This window comes from Tarenaya hassleriana, unplaced genomic scaffold (assembly GCF_000463585.1).
Source record: "Tarenaya hassleriana unplaced genomic scaffold, ASM46358v1 Cleome24, whole genome shotgun sequence".
Classification (NCBI taxonomy): Eukaryota; Viridiplantae; Streptophyta; class Magnoliopsida; order Brassicales; family Cleomaceae; genus Tarenaya; species Tarenaya hassleriana.
This window is the reverse complement of record NW_010965696.1, coordinates 571,775-589,427: the sequence shown is the minus strand read 5'-3', so window position 1 is coordinate 589,427 and position 17,653 is coordinate 571,775. Positions and strand designations below refer to the sequence as shown.

The window sequence follows — 17,653 nt, the reverse complement described above, 5'->3', positions numbered from 1 at the left end:
CTGCTGAAGACATGGCCTTTGCCATTGCAAGGTTTATCCAAAAGGGTGGATCTTTCATAAACTATTACATGGTAAGTCTCTTTCTTTTGAACTTCATTCGAAGTAGAGTATTTTTCCCGGGCAAGGTCGTCTGATACTTACACGGGTTTATTTCATTTGTCATTCTCAGTATCATGGTGGGACAAACTTTGGAAGAACTGCTGGCGGTCCATTTATCGCAACCAGTTATGATTATGATGCTCCCCTTGATGAGTACGGTAAGTGTTTCTTACAACCTCGTGCGTTACAATGCCCGTATCCCATATCATGGTCTTCTTTCATAACAAGTGTTTTTTTTTTCTGTACAGGATTAGAGAGGCAACCCAAATGGGGGCACTTAAAGGATTTGCATAGAGCTATAAAGCTATGTGAACCAGCCTTAGTCTCGGCTGATCCCACTAGAATACCTCTTGGACGATATCAAGAGGTCTCTACAAGTTTTTTTTTTAATCTTTTTTCAATAGCATTTATAGTAATCTTGTTGTGGACAGTTTGTTAACCTTGTGCTGCATTTCTTGCAGGCTCATGTTTTCAATTCGAAATCTGGAGCTTGTGCTGCATTCCTTGCAAATTACAATACAAAATCTTATGCGACAGTTTCTTTCGGGAACAATCACTACAACCTGCCTCCGTGGTCTATCAGTATACTTCCAGACTGCAAGAACACAGTTTACAACACAGCAAGGGTAAAGAATGACGAAGCTTCCTTACTTCCAAGACTCTTTCAATCCAGCTTTTTTTTTTATTATCAGTGAAACAGTTTTCTAATCCAGTGATGATTCATAAGCCTCAAAAAATTGTTTCCCAGTTTCATGAAACTTTTGTGGATTCTTTCCACTTCTTCAAGTGGGTCATGAAAAAAAATTGTCCAATTCTGCACATTTTTCTCTGAAATTTTCACACTTTCCTTGAAGACTATACTCAAGAAGAACAAATATTACGATGGGTTTCGGCTTCAGGTTGGCGCTCAAATTTCGAGGATGAAGATGGTTCAGGTACCTGTCAATGGAGGATTATCTTGGCAGGCTTACAACGAAGATCCTTCGTCCTATGATGAAGAGTCCTTCTCAATGGTTGGATTGTTGGAGCAAATAAACACAACAAGAGATGCTTCGGACTATTTGTGGTACATGACTGAGTGAGTACCGACCTGTCTCGAATTCACATGCATGCAGAAGCATGGCAATGGTGTTGTATATTCATACTGTATGTACATATGTACAATTTTCTTTTTCATTTTTGTTATAATAATTTTCTCGACATATCGTCTCTTTCTTGTTTCCCAGTGTGAAAATTGATGCCAATGAAGGATTCCTGAAGACTGGGAAGTATCCCACTCTTACCGTCTTATCAGCAGGCCATGCTTTGCATGTCTTCGTCAATGGCCAGTTATCTGGTGAGTACAATGTTTGCTAGTTTTTCTTTTTGAGTTATTGTATGGCTGATCTTTTTCTTCCGACATGTTCATTGTCTCTCTGCCCAGGAACTGCATATGGAAGTTTGGACTTTCCCAAGCTAACATTTAGCGAAAGTGTGAATCTTAGAGCCGGTATTAACAAGATCGCGTTTCTAAGCATCGCTGTTGGTCTCCCGGTCTGTCCTCTTTACTTCGACCCGTTTCTTGATTTTATTTCTTTTCTTGCTTAACATTGAGTTTTCACTTAGATATTTCGATGTCTTTTTCGGGCACTGTTTCAGAATGTCGGTCCACATTTCGAGAGATGGAATGCTGGTGTTCTCGGTCCGGTTTCTCTGAACGGTCTGAACGAAGGAAGGAGAGATCTTTCATGGCAGAAATGGACATATAAAGTACCGAACTAGAGAGATGATCTTTAACCTGCTGTTATTGCATCATTTCCTTCTCGTCTCCTGACCGTTTACCCGCAATTGCTCATCCGTTTTCAGGTCGGTCTCAAAGGAGAGGCTTTGAGTCTTCATTCGCTCAGCGGGACAACCTCTGTCGAATGGGCGGCAGGTGCATTTGTGGCACAGAAGCAACCGCTTACTTGGTTCAAGGTATAACCACTTATTTCGGTTAATAACTGAATAACCGAATCGAATAACACATAACCGCATTCTGAATCGAATCCGGTACAAAACAAATTGGAAATTTTATAGATGCCATACTTCTTCAATGTATATAAACAAGTTGGTAATGGCTTGATAATTTTCTCTATGGCTTGTTCAGACTACTTTCTCTGGTCCAACCGGGAATTCGCCGTTGGCTATAGATATGGGAAGCATGGGAAAGGGTCAGATATGGATCAACGGGCAGAGCCTCGGGCGATACTGGCCTGCGTATAAAGCATCCGGTTCTTGCAGCGAGTGTTCTTATGCCGGTTCTTTCGATGAGAACAAATGCTTGCGAAACTGTGGAGAGGCTTCTCAAAGATGGTAACAAGCTGTTAATTTAATACAATATAAACTTTCCTCTAGTTACTAGCAATGTGCATACTCGAGATTTTCAGGAGAACCAAGCTTCTCCGTGTCTGACCTTTTTGTGTTCATAGGTATCACGTTCCACGTTCGTGGCTGAAACCGAGCGGCAATCTATTGGTCGTGTTTGAGGAGTGGGGAGGGGACCCGAACGGGATATCGTTGGTTAGAAGAGAAGTGGACAGCGTGTGTGCTGATATCTACGAGTGGCAGCCTACGTTGATGAACTATGAAATGCAGGCTTCTGGAAAAGTTAACAAACCGTTGCGTCCGAAAGTGCATTTGCAGTGTGGCGACGGACAAAAGATGAGCGCCGTCAAGTTTGCGAGCTTCGGCACACCCGAAGGGACCTGCGGAAGCTACCGCGAAGGAAGCTGCCACGCTCTCCACTCCTACGACGCTTTCAACAGAGTAAACCCTCCAATCTTCTCTCATTATGAAATTCGTTTCCCGTCGTTATAGGGGTTGGAAGCGGGTCGGGCACCCAGCCTTGGCTACCCGAGCTGATCATAGGGGTATAATGGTAATTTTACACGAAATTACCTATAAAAACATGTGGTGTAAACTGTCGTTTTTCATATGCGAACCCGTGATCCGGGATCCTCGTCCTGTCCCGCAGTCTAGGCGCCCGAGAACCGGCGGGTGTGGGGTTCTAACCCTTGTTTCCCAGTCGAACTTGGGATTTTTGGTGTATATGTAGTAACAGAAGTGCGTGGCAGGTGTGTGTGGGGCAGAACTGGTGCTCGGTAACAGTGGCGCCGGAGATGTTTGGCGGAGACCCTTGTCCCAACGTCATGAAGAAACTCGCGGTTGAAGTCGTTTGCTCCTAAAACCAAGAAACAAAACTCAAACTGTACATGGTTTATCAGTTAAGAAAAGGACGCGCCTTGGCATTCTCACGACACATTCTTATTATTGTTATTGTTTTATGTTCTTATGAAGAATTAGCCGATTGGGCTTTCCTCGCGGTGGAAGTTGTACAAAGGAAAGAACAGGAAACTGCAGATAGGTCCAGGCTGAAATGTAAACAAGGTGTGGAGGGCTGAAGAAGCACATTTGAGGCAAGACCAGAGAGCCCATGTCATGTCTGGATTCTTCTTGGTTTAGGACGATTCCTTTCTCTGTTGTTTGTAACTGAACTGAAGATCACACTGCGCAATCTTCTCATTTGCCAATTGCCAGGTTCATTATGTACGTGCAAAATATATACAGGCGGTATGTGCAAAACTTAATCGAAATTACTGAAACATGAACATATAATTCCATTGGGAAAAAAAATGTTTATAAAAATCGAATTCAAAAAACATCAACCTGTCAAAAACTATATAAAAAAATAAAGTTAAAAAAAAAAGAGAATAATGGAATCAAAATATAACAAAAACCCGGAAAAGGAAATTGAAGCAGGCATAATTTGTATCAACAAAAGACTTTCCATAGAACAAACACCGAGAAAAGTTACAGCCTTTTCTCTTTTTTTTTCACTTGTTACAAACTTTATACTGAGTAAAAGAGAATGCCTACAAACCCCACATGACTCAAAAAGATTTCATCTTTCTTACCGATTTCGGTTTTTGTTCTCTCTCGAGACTCTAATCAATCGATCTTCACCGACGAGTAGATCTTCCTGACGAACCAGAAGCACGCGTAGAACCCTACCGTGCCCGTCACGACAAAGAAAGCATAAGAGATGATGATCATGTACCCGAAATAGAGTATCCCCGACACGAATTTCGTTATCTCCAGCTTCGTGAAGAAGTAGAAAACCGAGTACAGGAATAGGTATACGGCCGAGGATCCTGCCGTCAGGTAAGATCTCCACCACCAGTTGTAGTCTTCGCTGCAAAGCTGGAAGTAACAAAGCACGATCGTGATCTCTGCGCAAGTTACCATCAATATAACAAAGACGATGAAGAGGAACCCGAAAATGTAGTAGAATTGGTTCAGCCATATGGAGGTGAGGATGAAGAATAGCTCGATGAATACGGCACCAAACGGAAGGATGCCTCCTATCAGTATCGAGAAGACGGGTTTCATGTACCACGGCTGTTCGGGTACTTGTCTCGGGATCTTGTTTGTCTTGACCGGGTCTTCGATTGCTGGCTTCTTGTAACCCAGGTAGCTCCCGACAAAGACTAATGGGACCGAGATACCGAACCAGAGGCAGACAAGAGCAAACATTGTCCCAAAGGGTATGGCTCCTGAAGACTGCTCTCCCCAGATGAGAGCATTCAGAACGAAGAAGATTGCAAAAAGGATACCGGGAAACATGAAAGCCGTCTTCAAGGTGATTCTCTTCCACTCTGTACCTTTGAACATCTTGTGAAGACGGGATGAGGAGTAACCGGCAAATATGCCCATGAAAACCCACAGGAGTACCATTGCAGTCATAAGCCCTCCTCTGTTGGATGGAGACAAGAAACCGAGCAAAGCAAATATCATCGTCACAAGTGTCATTCCGAATATCTGAACACCTGTACCGACATAAACGCATAGCAAACCCGATTTGACTGGTGGCCTGAAGACATCTCCATGTACAAGCTTCCACCCGGTTTCTTCCTGAGCCTCATCTTGGGTTTCCAGCTGATTGTAGTTTGAGATATCCTTGTATAGAGTTCTCATCATTATCATGGCTACCATGCCAGAGAGGAATAAGACAATCATCAACGAGTTTATGATGGAAAACCAATGGATTTGATCGTCATTCATTAGAAGGTACGTGTCCCAGCGAGAAGCCCATTTGATTTCACTCTCCTGAATATTCAAACACAAAAGGATATGTTAGTAGAGAAAACAGCGAGGCAAACCGTCAAAGTAGTATAAAAGATAAGTTACCTTAAATGTGACATCATATGTAAACACAACTTCTTTCCCTTCATTAACTTCTACAGGAACAGTATTGCTCTGGATCAGAGTCTTTGTATCCTTGTTGCACGTCGTTAACTGAGGGTTCTTTTCATCCCACTCTTTGTATTCATGAAGGATACTGCTCGAAAAAGAAGAACCGTTAGCTTGTAATAGTCAGAAAACATACAATATTCCAAATAATAAAACAGATAAATATCTCTTCCACTGATGAAAAAGGTCCGGCCATAACTAGATAGACACACATTAAAATGATTCAATGAAAGACAATCGACGTAATAACCACTAGGCAATACCTGCTAGGGGTAACCTCAAATCCAACAATTCGAGCAGAATCAGATTCTTGATCTCTGTGGTACATAACTCGGAAGCTCAAGTGGTTATGGATAAAATATTTCTCCTCTTTGCTCTACAAAAGCCAAGGGACTACTTACAATTGGTATGGAAAGGTTAAAAGACTTTAAGGTTGCAACCATAGGTTTTAGAAGCATACCCCTTCATAGCTTCCTTTGAAACCGACACGGAAACCGTGCTCGTAAGTTGTTGACTGACTTCCATCTCTTCTTTGTCTAAGAACAGCTACTGGAAGATTATCAAGAATCCTGTACAACCGTTTGTGGTAAGATGGCAGATAAATGAAAATTATTTCATGTGATAAGAGTTTCTCAAGCTAATTGGAGACGAAAACACAGTATTGAATAATTCCAGATGAGCATATAAAGGAATGCTCCACAAACACATACACACAAATACAGGAATGATTTGCTCACAACTTACATATTGACCCGGTATTCATCATCAATCTTTTCCTTGAAATTTTTTGCAGACTCGACATCAAGTGTTTCTCGGCAAGCAACTTTGCAGGGTTGGTCCTCCATCATTTCAAACTGGAAAAAGTTTCGCAGCGTCAACTTTCACATGGTGGCATTAAGGTGTAAAGATATACAGGAAGCCGTTCAGGATATTCAAAGTCTAACAATAGCTATAATACAGAGAGAAAACATTTTACTTACAGTATAAACTGAATTTTCAATGCGATCCCCTCTGAGGACCTCCCCCAAATTTTCAGCGTTGTTCAGAATCTTGGAAGGCTTACAGTATTTCAGGTAGTAGTAATCATATGGAAGTTGAGTCTTCGTAGATGACAGTTTGTTCACTTTGACATGAAGCGGATCACCCTGCTCCAGATGGAAAGTCAGTTCATTATCAACAGAAACCAGATTTACAGACAAAAAGTTCTTTCGTCCAAGGAGGAACGGAAAAATCACAAGCTTGAACTGCAGATTCCCAGGTCTAAAAATGATAGAGCTCAAAAAGAATCACTGATAACAGGGTAAAATGTTCTAGCTCTGTATTCACCAATTGCATCTGATCAGGATTTCCATAAAATTTATGAGCACATCTGTACATGGCTAAAATCCTGCCTCCTTGTCTTCCAACATAAGACAAGGACAAAATTGCAATAATTATACTAATAAATTCAGCCCAGAAATAGATCATCAGACAGATTCAAGGGTCTAAAAAACTAAGAACTCAATATGATCCTCCACTACCACCAACTATAAAACACCCCTTTACATACAACAGGATATCGCCTTCATTTGCGCAAGCATGAACCGAACCGGGAGGAAATCAAGCTACAATTTCACTAATTCGTTTCAACTCGTCGGTGAATCGGACGTAAAAACTCATCAACTCCGCTGAACAGTGGCTACAGACAGAAGCGGACAAAAGAGAAACCGAAATTTCCACAGATCTATGCGAAATCACACACCACAACAACGAATCTGACACCAGAACCCTAGATCGCTCTCTGTATCGATTCAAACGTGTAAGAGAAAAGGAAAAAAAGAGTACCTTCTGGAAATCGCGAGGAGCGACACCGGGAAGGTAGAAGGAACGAGCAGTGGAGAACAAAAGGAAAACGATGAAGACAGTGCCATAGACTCTACAGCTACTTCCCATCTTCTTCTTCTTCTTCTTCCTCTCTCTCTCTCTTCCCCCTTATTGCTTTTCCGTGTAGTGGAGCTTTTTCAGATGGAAGTCGCCGGAGAAATGCAGAGTGCAAGAAGGCGTGGAGAGTTATTTATTAAACAAAAACGGAAGAGAAGAACGACGTCGTTTTCGTGCACCTGTTTTTGACATGCTCCGTTATATTTTAGGCCGTGTTAAGGAATTCGTCTTAATTCAAAACGCAGCGTTTTGTCGTCCAAGTCAGCGCTAAATTCAAACAGGCTATGCACCTTGAAAAATCTCGACTCCATGGAACTCGAAGGCGAAGACGGGTCGAAGCTCATTCTCAAGGCGGGTGCGAATGCCGTGTTTGGAAGAGGAGCAGGATTCGAAACCGAAGACTTGACGGTGTCGCGCCGTCACGTCTCCTTCGTGCTCGAACCCGCCGCCACTGCCGACGGAGCCGAACCATCAGCTAGGGTTTCGTTTGAAGTTGTCGGGAGGAATCCGATCTGGGTAAGGTCCCGGACAACAAACGAGAAGATCCGAACTTTCCGGAAATCTGATACGGGCGAGATCTATGCCGGCGATAGATTCTGCGTCTCGGGTCGACGACCCGTTTGGTTCATTTTGAAGAGACACGATGACGTTGCGGAAGAGAGCAGTTCGGAGGGTGAAGGTGGGCTTGATAGTGTCGATGTCTCGGAAATCGATCCCGTTAAAGGTAATGACTTTCTACTTTTGAGTTTTGACATTGACCAAATTCGTTTGCTTTCGATGCGTTACTGCTTAAAACTCGAGCAGAGTCTTTGGTTGAAGTTCTGATAAACGTCGAAATTCTGAACCTTTGTTCTATTTTGATCAAACGAAATGTCGATCATTATTGGGTCTTACAATGAGTTCGTTTTTGAAATCTGGGTTTAGTTGGCATTCTTACTGTACTGGAACATTCCGCTTGCATTCATCTGATGAGCTTTGGATAGTGGTACCTGGTGTTTGAAAATTTCATATCTGGATTCTGGATTGCTAATGTTCTGGGTATTGCAGAGTTTGGATTTCTTGTGATCGGGGGAGAATTCGATCAGTACCCAAAGAACTGGGTGCGTGACGTAAAGAAATGGGAGTGGTTCCTTGAAGACACCAAGAACAAAGGTGGTGATGATGATGATAATGATGATGATGATGTGGTTGAAGGCAAGAAGGGAAGGAGTGGATTGGGGAGAAAGAGAAGGAGAAAGAAAGGGAATGAGGATGAGGACGGGACTGGGGATATCCAGGAAGAAGATCGAGAGGTAATGGCGAAAACGAGTAGGGCTCCAGGTCCAACTTACTCAACCAGATCTCGGGAGCCGAAGAAAGATGCGAGGAAGAGCAGAACTAACAGAGGGCAAGCCAAACGGGGAAGGGTAGATGCCGAAGAAGAAGAAGATGACGATGACGAAACATTGGGAGGTTTCATTGTTAGTGATGAAGAAGCCGAGTTAGAAGAAGAAGAAGAGGAAGAAGAAGAGGAAGAAGAAGAAGAAGACGAAGATTTTGATGAAGATGAAGTCGATGACGAAGTGTAGCAGGGGGACGAGACACGAATATACCCGATCTGTTATCGCCTGTATCATGTATGTATCTCCAGAACAAGAATCTTGCTTGTTTACTTGTAGATACGTTTTTGTCTAAAGGATTCGAGATGGAAGTTTTTTTACCTTTTGTATGGATGAATCTTGTGAGTGCTGTGAAACGACGTCGTAACGGCCGTTCTCTCTCCCGGGAACGACGTCGTTTCCGTTTTGCCGTTTAAGCTGTTAATGCCTGCGCACTAGCATCCACGTTTTTCATCGGCACGTGTGAACAACATTCACACGTGTGGAATAAAAAACCCGGGAAGTCTTCCCCTCCCCTTTTTCCGTCTCCATTTTCTCTCTCGTTTTCTTCGTCGGGAAAATTTCAAAGTTTCTCGCTATCCAAACACCCTCCGGATAATGAAGGAAAATATGAGCAGTGAGAAAAGCATCGCAATCGTCAAACATGACAATGGCGAGGTCTCCTCTGATCTTCCTGCAGCTGCCGCAGGTAATTCTTTAAGTGCTTTGTTAAAATGACCCCTCATTTTCCCGGAACCTCTCCGTGATTCCATCGTGAATCATGAAGTTTCCCTCTCTTTCCCGGGAAAACATTAGATCTATGAACAACAACGGAAAAAGCCTCGAGCTTTCTGATTTGCTTCCGTCACCAGTAAATCCCCTGTTATCTGTATTTGTTAATGAAATCAATCTCAGCGATAAGCATCTAACGGCACATTTCGATCATTTTTGGATTCTTTCCGGATCATTTAGCGTACAAACTGCACATGAGTTTCGACATTTCACCTGAGATTGGTGGTAAACCCAGTTTAGATTCGATTGAATCGGTTTCTTGTGTTTCGCAGCTCTTAGCCCAGAGGATCGTGCTGATCTTCTTAATGCACTCAAGGCAAGTTACTTTGAATCATTTCTACGCCGTTTTATCAAACCCGTTTCACGTTTTTCATCCATACAAACAGACAATTACATTCACCGTAAGCTTCTCTCCGTTCATGTCTGAATAGGGCAAGCTCCAGAGCCTGGCCCGAAAAAGAACAGATTTTCTGAAAACTCTCACGCCTAAGGTTCAGAAACGTGTACAGGTTCTGAAGAACATGCAGGTGTTTTCCCTTTCTTCTGGATCCTATAATCCGTTCGACAAATCCATGCTTGATTGATTCAGAATGCTGATTATGGCCAGTTGCTGCTGCGTGATTCAGGTTGAGCACGATGAACTAGAGGCAAAGTTTCTTGAAGAGAAAGCGGACTTAGAGGCCAGATACGAGAAGCTCTACGAGCCACTTTTCACAAAGGTAACTCGCATCCGAAGTAAACGTCATCTTTCGGTTTTAAGTATAGTTCCCGAAATTTCGCTGATAACTTGCAGAGATACGAAATCGTAAGTGGCGAGGTTGAAGTCGAACTAGAACAAGCTGAAGATGTGGTGAAAGGATCAGACAAGGACAAACGAGGTTTCTTTTATCAGTTCTTTGTCTCTGAACAAATTCTACAGAATCGTCTTCTTGAATTCTGTGTGTCAAAACTCATAAGAATCTTGTTGCAGGAAAAGGAGTGCCCGGTTTCTGGTTGAAAGCTATGAAATCCAATGAGATCATCGCCAACGAGGTTCATAAAACCGCATTCCGGAATCAACAGATTCAGCGATTGTTCGATGTAAAACAAAGATTAAAAAAAATAGTCGGTGAGGTTTCTCTCGTTTGGTTGTTAGATAACGGAGCGAGACGAGGAAGCGCTGAAGTATCTGAAAGACATCAGATGCCGCAGGCTGGACAGATCAAGAAGCTTCAAGCTGGAGTTCTTGTTTGATCCTAACAACCCTTACTTCAAGAACTCGGTCCTGACCAAAACGTACCATTTGGTGGATGATGATGATGGTGATGGTGATGATGGGCATGTTCTTGAGAAAGTGACCGGGTAATATACCAAATCCGGCGACTGCATTACTCTCTTCTTTTCGATTTTCGTTGTTCAATCTCCCTTATTAACGTTGCATCTGTTAGAACGGAGATAGAATGGAATCCGGGAAAATGCTTGACGAAGAAGAAGGTTGTAAAGAAGAAGCCGAGAAAAGGCAGCAAGCCCGTGACTAAGAACGAAAACTGCGAGAGTTTCTTCAACTTCTTCAAGCCGCCCGAGATCGATGAGGACATCATAGATGATTATGACGATGTTGAGTTCGATATGGTAAAAACCTCGGAGGGTTCTAGTTCATCATCATCATCATCATGCTCGTATTTTCTTCGCTTTCATCATGACGAAACATAATGTGAACTTCCTTGCAAAAATCATTACAGGCTGAAGAACTACAGAACCTGATGGAACAAGACTACGACATCGCGTAAGCTATCTATGGTTTTCATTTTTCACACCGATGATGAGTTTAATTCCCGTTTTTTTTTTTAAGGGTGTCGATCCGGAAAAAGTTGATTCCACATGCTGTTTCATGGTTCACCGGAGAAGCTCTCCGTGAAGATGATGATGAATGATGAAGATGATGATGAATGATGATGATGACGATGATGATGGTGATGATAAGTAAACAAGAATGGTGTAGACGGAATGGATAGCAAATCTTTTTTTTTTTGTGTTTGTGAAATTTATACATTTGAGAGCTCTGCAGTTCAAGACCATTCGAGGGGATGATGCTTACTTACATTTTCCACCACATACCATAAAAGATTTTTTTTTCCGATGTCTTTCTCGGTTTAGATTTAATTGTAAAATAAATTATTATTCGCTTTGAAAGTTTGAACATCTTAGGAAACTATGTTATCTTTCTTGCAAATCAACATCATATATTGTTACTTGTTTTATGGTTGATGAATTGAAATTGTGTAATTATAATTTATAGTTGGAAGACCACTATTTAGAGATTTTGGGGAGTGGGCGTTTTTTTTTGGTAACCAAGTGTATTAAACCGAGATTCATACTAATCTAGGGATCGGGAGTAGTAGTATAGTTATTGTGTTTTTATTTATAAATCTGTTATTTTTTATTTATATTATTATTGTTATTACTATTCAATAACAAATTCGAAAGAAATAGGCGTCTAATCATTTCCATTTTATTTCACTAAACGGGTCTCTATATATATATATATATATGAATATTAAATTAAAGTGTTAATGGTGATTGGTACGTATAGGATCATATGTTGATGTGGGCAGTCTTCATGTTCCAAGCACTTAGGGTCGAAAGACGAACACTTTGGGAGCCTCTGTTGAAAACGTAGAGATGGGAACTCTCTCCGATCGCCATCTTCGGATACACTCTTGATGTTATGCACGCCTTCCCTCTCCCTCCATAGCTCTCCACTATCGAATGATCAATCTATCATCATCATCATCACCATCATTATCATCATCATCATCATCATCATCATCATCATATAACATATGTACAACTTAACTTACCAAGGTCCGGAGAGAGATAGGCTGGTAAGAAGGGTTGATATCCACAAATGCCCCGTAAGTCGTTCTATCGTTGTTTTTGTTCAACGACGACCTATCAAATGAATTCAAAATTCATTTAAAAAAAAAATCAAAAGGATATTATAGGTCGGAGAAATATTGGATATTGAATATTTTTTTTTTTTACATAAGCAAATCATGCCAACAATAATGGGTTTACTTTAACAAAGTCTACATACGTAAACAAATTCATAATATTAATAACAACAACAATATGTTGAAAAAACATAAACAAATTAAATAAAATGTATTTTACCAAAAAAAAAAATTAAATAAAATGTTCAACCATGAGAAAAAACTTCAATGACTCATAATGTGAAAATTAAAATTCCAAGGAGTAATTATTTTACGGATCTTTGATTAATATTATAGAAACGTAACCTGCTTTGGTCGCTGCACATCACCACCACGTAGCCGTCGCTATCATTACGTGCTTTGAAGATTCTGAAATAGACGGACGTGTACTCTTCCAGGTTCTTCGAGGCAAGAACCATTAAACCGAATGGCCCTAAACCGGTCTTAACCGATTCATTTTCTTGACTGCATATCAATTGTGCGTCGGTCCAACCCGGTTCGATCGGGTCCGCTTTTTCCAAGTCTCGCGCTTCGAACGAAACCTCCACATCAGCCTGTCCCATTAGTTGAAACGAACAAATAATTAAAATCTTAGCAAATCACGTCAGAAATAATCAAAATAAAATTAAAACAAACCAATATATATACATATATATATATGTATCAAACCTGTGAAGCTGTAATGCCATGAACTTCAAGAATAGATCCTTTCTCCATCAACACTTTGTTACGCCATTTCACTTGCTTCGCACGCAATTTCTCTATTTCCATAATCGGCCATTGTATCAATTGCTTCCCCGATCCACCCAGCCATATTTTCCTTGGAATCGCCTACCAAAATATTTCCATGCAATCATATAAAACAAAATAGTTAAATGAAATGTTATGCATGCATATATATATATATATATATATATATAAATACCTGTAGACCGGACCAACCCTTCTCGATATCATCTTTCTCCGGCGAGGACTCGTTGACCCAGCCCCACAATATCCTCCGTCTAGTCGCCGCGTCGAAGAACGTTTTCGACGCGTAGAATTTCCCGTAGTCGAACCTCGGAGCCGAACGGTTCCGCACGAAACCCTTGTCCGGGACGTACACGTCTCTCGTGCGGTCATACGTCCCGACCGTGTAACAGTCGTGCGCCAACTCGGCTACGCTTATTTTGAGCACGTGTTTAACCCTCGGAGCCGTACCGAATGACGACGTATCGATTCCGGTCGACCCGGACCGGGCCACCGGGAAAAAATCTGGGCATTCCCACACACCGGTTCCGTCGTCCGAGTGCAACGGCTCCGGCGACTTGACCCAGTTGATGAAGTCTTTGCTCTTGTATAGAATCGCTAGTCCACGTCCACGGTCCATTTTGCTGCCTGTTTCGGTTATAAAACTACTTAATACTGTTGGGTGACAAGAATTAAGGAATCATGATTATTTTTTCTCATTAATCAAACCATCATATATATATATATACATATATATGTATGTATGTATGCACTAACGAATTTTGGTCTCAAGAGCGGGTTTAACCGTGCCCGTAGTGACTGCGGGTTCCACGTTATAAAAAAGGGTCTCGCAGCAAACTTCCAAAAAAATATAGATATATTCGTCTGTATCTCTCCCCTACTGCTATGATGGCCATGTCAGTTCGGTAATGCAAAATTGAAAAGAATTATGTATATATGTGTTCTTATATTCCATATAAAGCCTTAATTGTTGATACTTTTTATAATTCAAAAATGAATCCTAATGGATATAAATAAATAACAAAAAAATAGAAAATTTCTTTGGAGAAAGAAAAATTTATTATATAAAATTCCAATCCAAAATGAAATTGAATTGAATAAAATCTAATATAAAAATCGAATGGATAAAATTTTTCTAATACCCAAAAAACTAAATAAAAAAATAACCCGAAAACTCTACCCATATCTCTAATATTGATATCATCAAATTTTGGGGTATGAATTTCTTAATATTAACATGTTATGATATTGATACCTATGATAACACGCCAGTGTCCATCGTGACCTAGCCAGGCAGTGGTGGGGTCCCGGAAGTTGTCGGGGTCGATGCCGTTATCGGCGGTCGGAGCCAAGAGGGGGTTTTCCGGTGACTTGGACCATTCCCGGAGAAATGGGTCGGAGAGGTTCTTGGGGACGGCTAGGTTTTGGACTTGCCGGTTCATGTGGTCCATGCCGGTGTAGAAAACTACGGGTTTGCCCCCTGGGAGGATCGTGGCGGAGCCGGCCCAGCAGCCGTTGATGTCAGACGGCTGAGACGGAGATATCGCCGGAGGGTGTCGGACCCAGTTGACGAGGTCCGTTGACGTGGAGTGACCCCATACGATGTTCCCCCAGACGGCGCCGTTTGGGTTCCATTGGTAGAACAAGTGGTAAATTCCTTTGTATAACATTGGTCCTGCGTAACACACATGTATGTATGTTCTCATGATCATCATCTCCTTCGTTTTTTTTTTTTTAAATGGAGCGTTTTTTATAACATATTCCATTAATTGATGACAAGATCGTTGTAATAAGACATAATATATTAAAATCATTATCTGTTAATGGTAAAACAAAATACAAGAGAAGAAACTAACCATTTGGATCTGCTCATAACGATCACGGCCAAACAGTACCCATTTTGTCCGATTTCACCAAGAAGAGAAACAAGAATTGTCATATATATATATAATGTATGGATCATAAACAGAAATTAACCCTAATGAAGCAAGAGAGATGGGTATGGTTGTAATTACCATTCATCCAATTTTTGGGAGGTTGGAAATGATAACCGGTCCGGTACGGCTGGTTAAGGGCATGAACATGCATTGAGGCATCAAGATGAACGACATAGTTACCAAATAACATCCACAAGAACATTAAGAAGCCAATGTCCATTGTGTTCTTCCGTTCTTGGAGGATTTTTTTTTTGTATTGATTTTGTCTGGAAATAAATGGAGGGGGTCCAATTTATAGGAGAAGGACCTGTGGCCTTTAGAGGTGGTGTGGGTCAAGCTTATATATGATTGAATATTACGATATATATATGCGTATTACCCATATATTTCTTTATTAATATACATACAAAAAATATATATATACGAATAACTAAAAAAAGCTTACTATTGATATCTTATTAGGATTTTTACTTTTAAATGCGCAGATTTTTTTTTAAGAAAGCGGAATTCCACTTTTAAACTCTTTATTCATCCTTTTCTTTTCCTAATTGCATTTCCATTTTCCAACAGTGTTCTCTTTTTCACACTTCGGAAATTCCCCATTTTTTCGATATATAGTATATATATCATTTAAATACTGGTAATTATTTTGATTTTAATATATAAAATAATTTAAATCCGACTCACAGTGATGAATTTAATTCAATTCAAATATAACACACACAAATAACGAAACAAAATATAAAAAAAAACTTTTGTTCAAAAGATGTATTTTTTAAAATCAAAATCGTATCCAAAAAGTAGATACAGATAAAACTCAATTCAAATTAAAACTTAACAAAAAAATCTATAACATATATTTTTTTCAAAAAATTTAATTTCTAAAAATAACCAAACCCTAAACTAAAATACCCATCTGTAATATAAACTAGACTTGTTATACATCAAATGACTTCACCTATTTGACAATATACACGCACACATAGCCTAACTTTATGTGACAAATACAAAAAATTTATCAACACTTTTGTGCATGTACCTACCTATATATATATATATATATATTTGTATATATGTGTCTGCTCAAATGCTTGTTTTGCATGAATGAGATAAAAGTCTATTCATCATGTTTAGTTTTTAGAGGAAAAAGTATTATTCCAAAATTCAAACTCAACTTACTTCCTACATTATACCCAAAAAAAAACTTACTTCCTAAAAATAATTAAATTTAATACGAGTAATTAAGGCTTGATTTATTGTGTTTTCTAATTAACTGAGAATATAAAAAAAATGTCAAATTTAATTTTGTATACGCCAAGGAGGGTGGATTAAGTTTAGGAAATTTACACCAGAAAGATCCATCTGATTAATCTTGAACTATCTTTGAATTTGAAAAATATCCCAAGAGAGACCAAATGGCTTGCCCACTTTACTTCACTTTAATCATAATCTCATATCATTTCATCCATTCTCTCTCTCTCTCTCTATCTCTTTTTACATTAATCATTTGTAACAAAACAACATGTCGTGCCACGCATTCTAGTTATGAAAATTAATGCCAAACATACCAATCTTATTACTATTTTATTTTATTATTCTTATTTTTGTAAAATTACAAAAAAACCCTTAATTTTACATAATTTATCGGCTACAAAATCAGAAGTTATGAAAAGAATTACATACATACATGCATACATGCATACATGCATACATATTTGTGTTTTGTGAATGTGAGGTGGGAACTTACCATGGTCATGAGAGATTACCCTATCAATGAAAGCACCTTAAATGACTTGTATCATTGTTTGTTCCACAGATCTGTCCAAAAGAACATCACCACTTAGCCTAGACATTTCATCTCTTTATGTTTTCCTTGTTTCTTTTTCCCTTCAGATTCTCAATGCTATAATTCAGATTTTATGTTGATTTTAAATTTGTTTTGAGTTTTATTGAATCCGGTTTTTATTGTTACAAAATATGATTTTTCCTACAAACAAATTCGTTTTCATTTCGAATTTGATTCATATATTTTTTTTATCTAATCATTTTTATACGAAACTCGATGGTTTTTATTACATACTAGAATAGAAATATTCGACCTACCTCAAACATTATATTACATATATATATATATATACATATTAATTATAATAGAGAGAAGTATTGGAATTATAAGTATGAATTTCCAGTGGGCATTTATTAGGGGCATTAATTATAGAAACGTACCTGCTTTGGTCACTGCACTGTCTGCACATGACCACCACATCCTCAACACTCTGAAATTGACAGATTTGTACTCTTCCAATATTTTTTTTTAAAAAAAAATTATTTTTATTTTTGCCAATTTATTAGGCTAACAATGAATTAAGTTGCTATTTCCAGTAAAAATGTTGGGCTTTTTTCCCTTTTATTTTGTTTTCTATGGGCCTATTGGGTTCTTAGCGATAAAAAGAGGGGTTTGGGCTAACCTCTCGACGTACGGACGAGCATCGACTAAAACGACGCCGTGTTCCCTCAATCGTCCGTACGACAACTCGCCTTTCTACCAACGGAG

At 39.7% G+C, this 17,653-nt stretch overlaps 5 protein-coding genes across 5 annotated transcripts in view; 3 read left to right on the top strand and 2 right to left on the bottom strand.

Moving 5' to 3' along the window:
* The window catches only part of LOC104815646 (beta-galactosidase 1-like), a 6,279-nt gene extending 2,572 nt beyond the window's left edge, over positions 1-3,707 (top strand). Inside the window, exons 9-20 of the mRNA XM_010544129.1 lie at positions 1-71; positions 170-257; positions 348-466; positions 561-725; positions 999-1,177; positions 1,326-1,435; positions 1,523-1,632; positions 1,738-1,848; positions 1,945-2,055; positions 2,228-2,433; positions 2,550-2,886; positions 3,195-3,707. Coding sequence (XP_010542431.1) covers positions 1-71; positions 170-257; positions 348-466; positions 561-725; positions 999-1,177; positions 1,326-1,435; positions 1,523-1,632; positions 1,738-1,848; positions 1,945-2,055; positions 2,228-2,433; positions 2,550-2,886; positions 3,195-3,305 — 1,718 coding nt within the window. The 3' untranslated portion in view covers positions 3,306-3,707. The remainder of the gene's footprint in view (positions 72-169; positions 258-347; positions 467-560; positions 726-998; positions 1,178-1,325; positions 1,436-1,522; positions 1,633-1,737; positions 1,849-1,944; positions 2,056-2,227; positions 2,434-2,549; positions 2,887-3,194) is intronic.
* A 127-nt stretch (positions 3,708-3,834) lies between these two features.
* On the bottom strand, positions 3,835-7,400 carry LOC104815645 (transmembrane 9 superfamily member 7). The gene is made up of 7 exons (XM_010544128.2): positions 7,195-7,400; positions 6,351-6,515; positions 6,115-6,224; positions 5,831-5,939; positions 5,634-5,746; positions 5,308-5,458; positions 3,835-5,226 (listed from the first exon to the last, which is right to left on the bottom strand). Exons 1-7 carry the CDS (start codon positions 7,300-7,302, stop codon positions 4,069-4,071), a joined length of 1,914 nt encoding a protein of 637 aa, XP_010542430.1. The 5' UTR covers positions 7,303-7,400; the 3' UTR covers positions 3,835-4,068.
* A 126-nt stretch (positions 7,401-7,526) lies between these two features.
* On the top strand, positions 7,527-8,987 carry LOC104815643 (histone acetyltransferase KAT6B). Its single transcript, XM_010544126.2, has 2 exons — positions 7,527-8,014; positions 8,338-8,987. The coding sequence occupies exons 1-2, from the start codon at positions 7,600-7,602 to the stop codon at positions 8,856-8,858; spliced, it is 936 nt and encodes a 311-aa protein (XP_010542428.1). The 5' UTR covers positions 7,527-7,599; the 3' UTR covers positions 8,859-8,987.
* Positions 8,988-9,078: 91 nt separating this feature from the next.
* On the top strand, positions 9,079-11,626 carry LOC104815644 (nucleosome assembly protein 1;4). Its single transcript, XM_010544127.2, is given in 11 exon segments — positions 9,079-9,357; positions 9,713-9,756; positions 9,872-9,967; positions 10,067-10,159; positions 10,234-10,318; positions 10,411-10,472; positions 10,576-10,781; positions 10,868-11,051; positions 11,162-11,205; positions 11,272-11,365; positions 11,368-11,626. Coding segments are annotated over 11 exon segments (1,038 nt in total). The 5' UTR covers positions 9,079-9,266; the 3' UTR covers positions 11,407-11,626.
* A 272-nt stretch (positions 11,627-11,898) lies between these two features.
* LOC104815642 (beta-fructofuranosidase, insoluble isoenzyme CWINV1-like) lies at positions 11,899-15,400 on the bottom strand. Its single transcript, XM_010544124.1, has 8 exons — positions 15,178-15,400; positions 15,019-15,027; positions 14,418-14,837; positions 13,338-13,789; positions 13,082-13,243; positions 12,719-12,966; positions 12,281-12,371; positions 11,899-12,197 (listed from the first exon to the last, which is right to left on the bottom strand). Exons 1-8 carry the CDS (start codon positions 15,317-15,319, stop codon positions 12,015-12,017), a joined length of 1,707 nt encoding a protein of 568 aa, XP_010542426.1. The 5' UTR covers positions 15,320-15,400; the 3' UTR covers positions 11,899-12,014.
* Between the last annotated feature and the right edge of the window lie 2,253 nt (positions 15,401-17,653).

Excerpts from the sequence above, each read along its gene's own strand:
- LOC104815645 (XM_010544128.2), bottom strand. The coding sequence starts at position 7,302 with ATGGGAAGTAGCTGTAGAGTCTATGGCACTGTCTTCATCGTTTTCCTT. Across the intron at positions 6,225-6,350 it reads TTGAAAATTCAGTTTATACT|TTTGAAATGATGGAGGACCA; the intron begins GTAAGTAAAATG and ends AACTTTTTCCAG. Across the intron at positions 5,227-5,307 it reads CATATGATGTCACATTTAAG|GAGAGTGAAATCAAATGGGC; the intron begins GTAACTTATCTT and ends TTGAATATTCAG.
- LOC104815643 (XM_010544126.2), top strand. The coding sequence starts at position 7,600 with ATGGAACTCGAAGGCGAAGACGGGTCGAAGCTCATTCTCAAGGCGGGT. Across the intron at positions 8,015-8,337 it reads GGAAATCGATCCCGTTAAAG|AGTTTGGATTTCTTGTGATC; the intron begins GTAATGACTTTC and ends TGGGTATTGCAG.
- LOC104815642 (XM_010544124.1), bottom strand. The coding sequence starts at position 15,319 with ATGGACATTGGCTTCTTAATGTTCTTGTGGATGTTATTTGGTAACTAT. Across the intron at positions 13,244-13,337 it reads AGGGTTGGTCCGGTCTACAG|GCGATTCCAAGGAAAATATG; the intron begins GTATTTATATAT and ends ATATTTTGGTAG. Across the intron at positions 12,967-13,081 it reads ATGGCATTACAGCTTCACAG|GCTGATGTGGAGGTTTCGTT; the intron begins GTTTGATACATA and ends CTAATGGGACAG.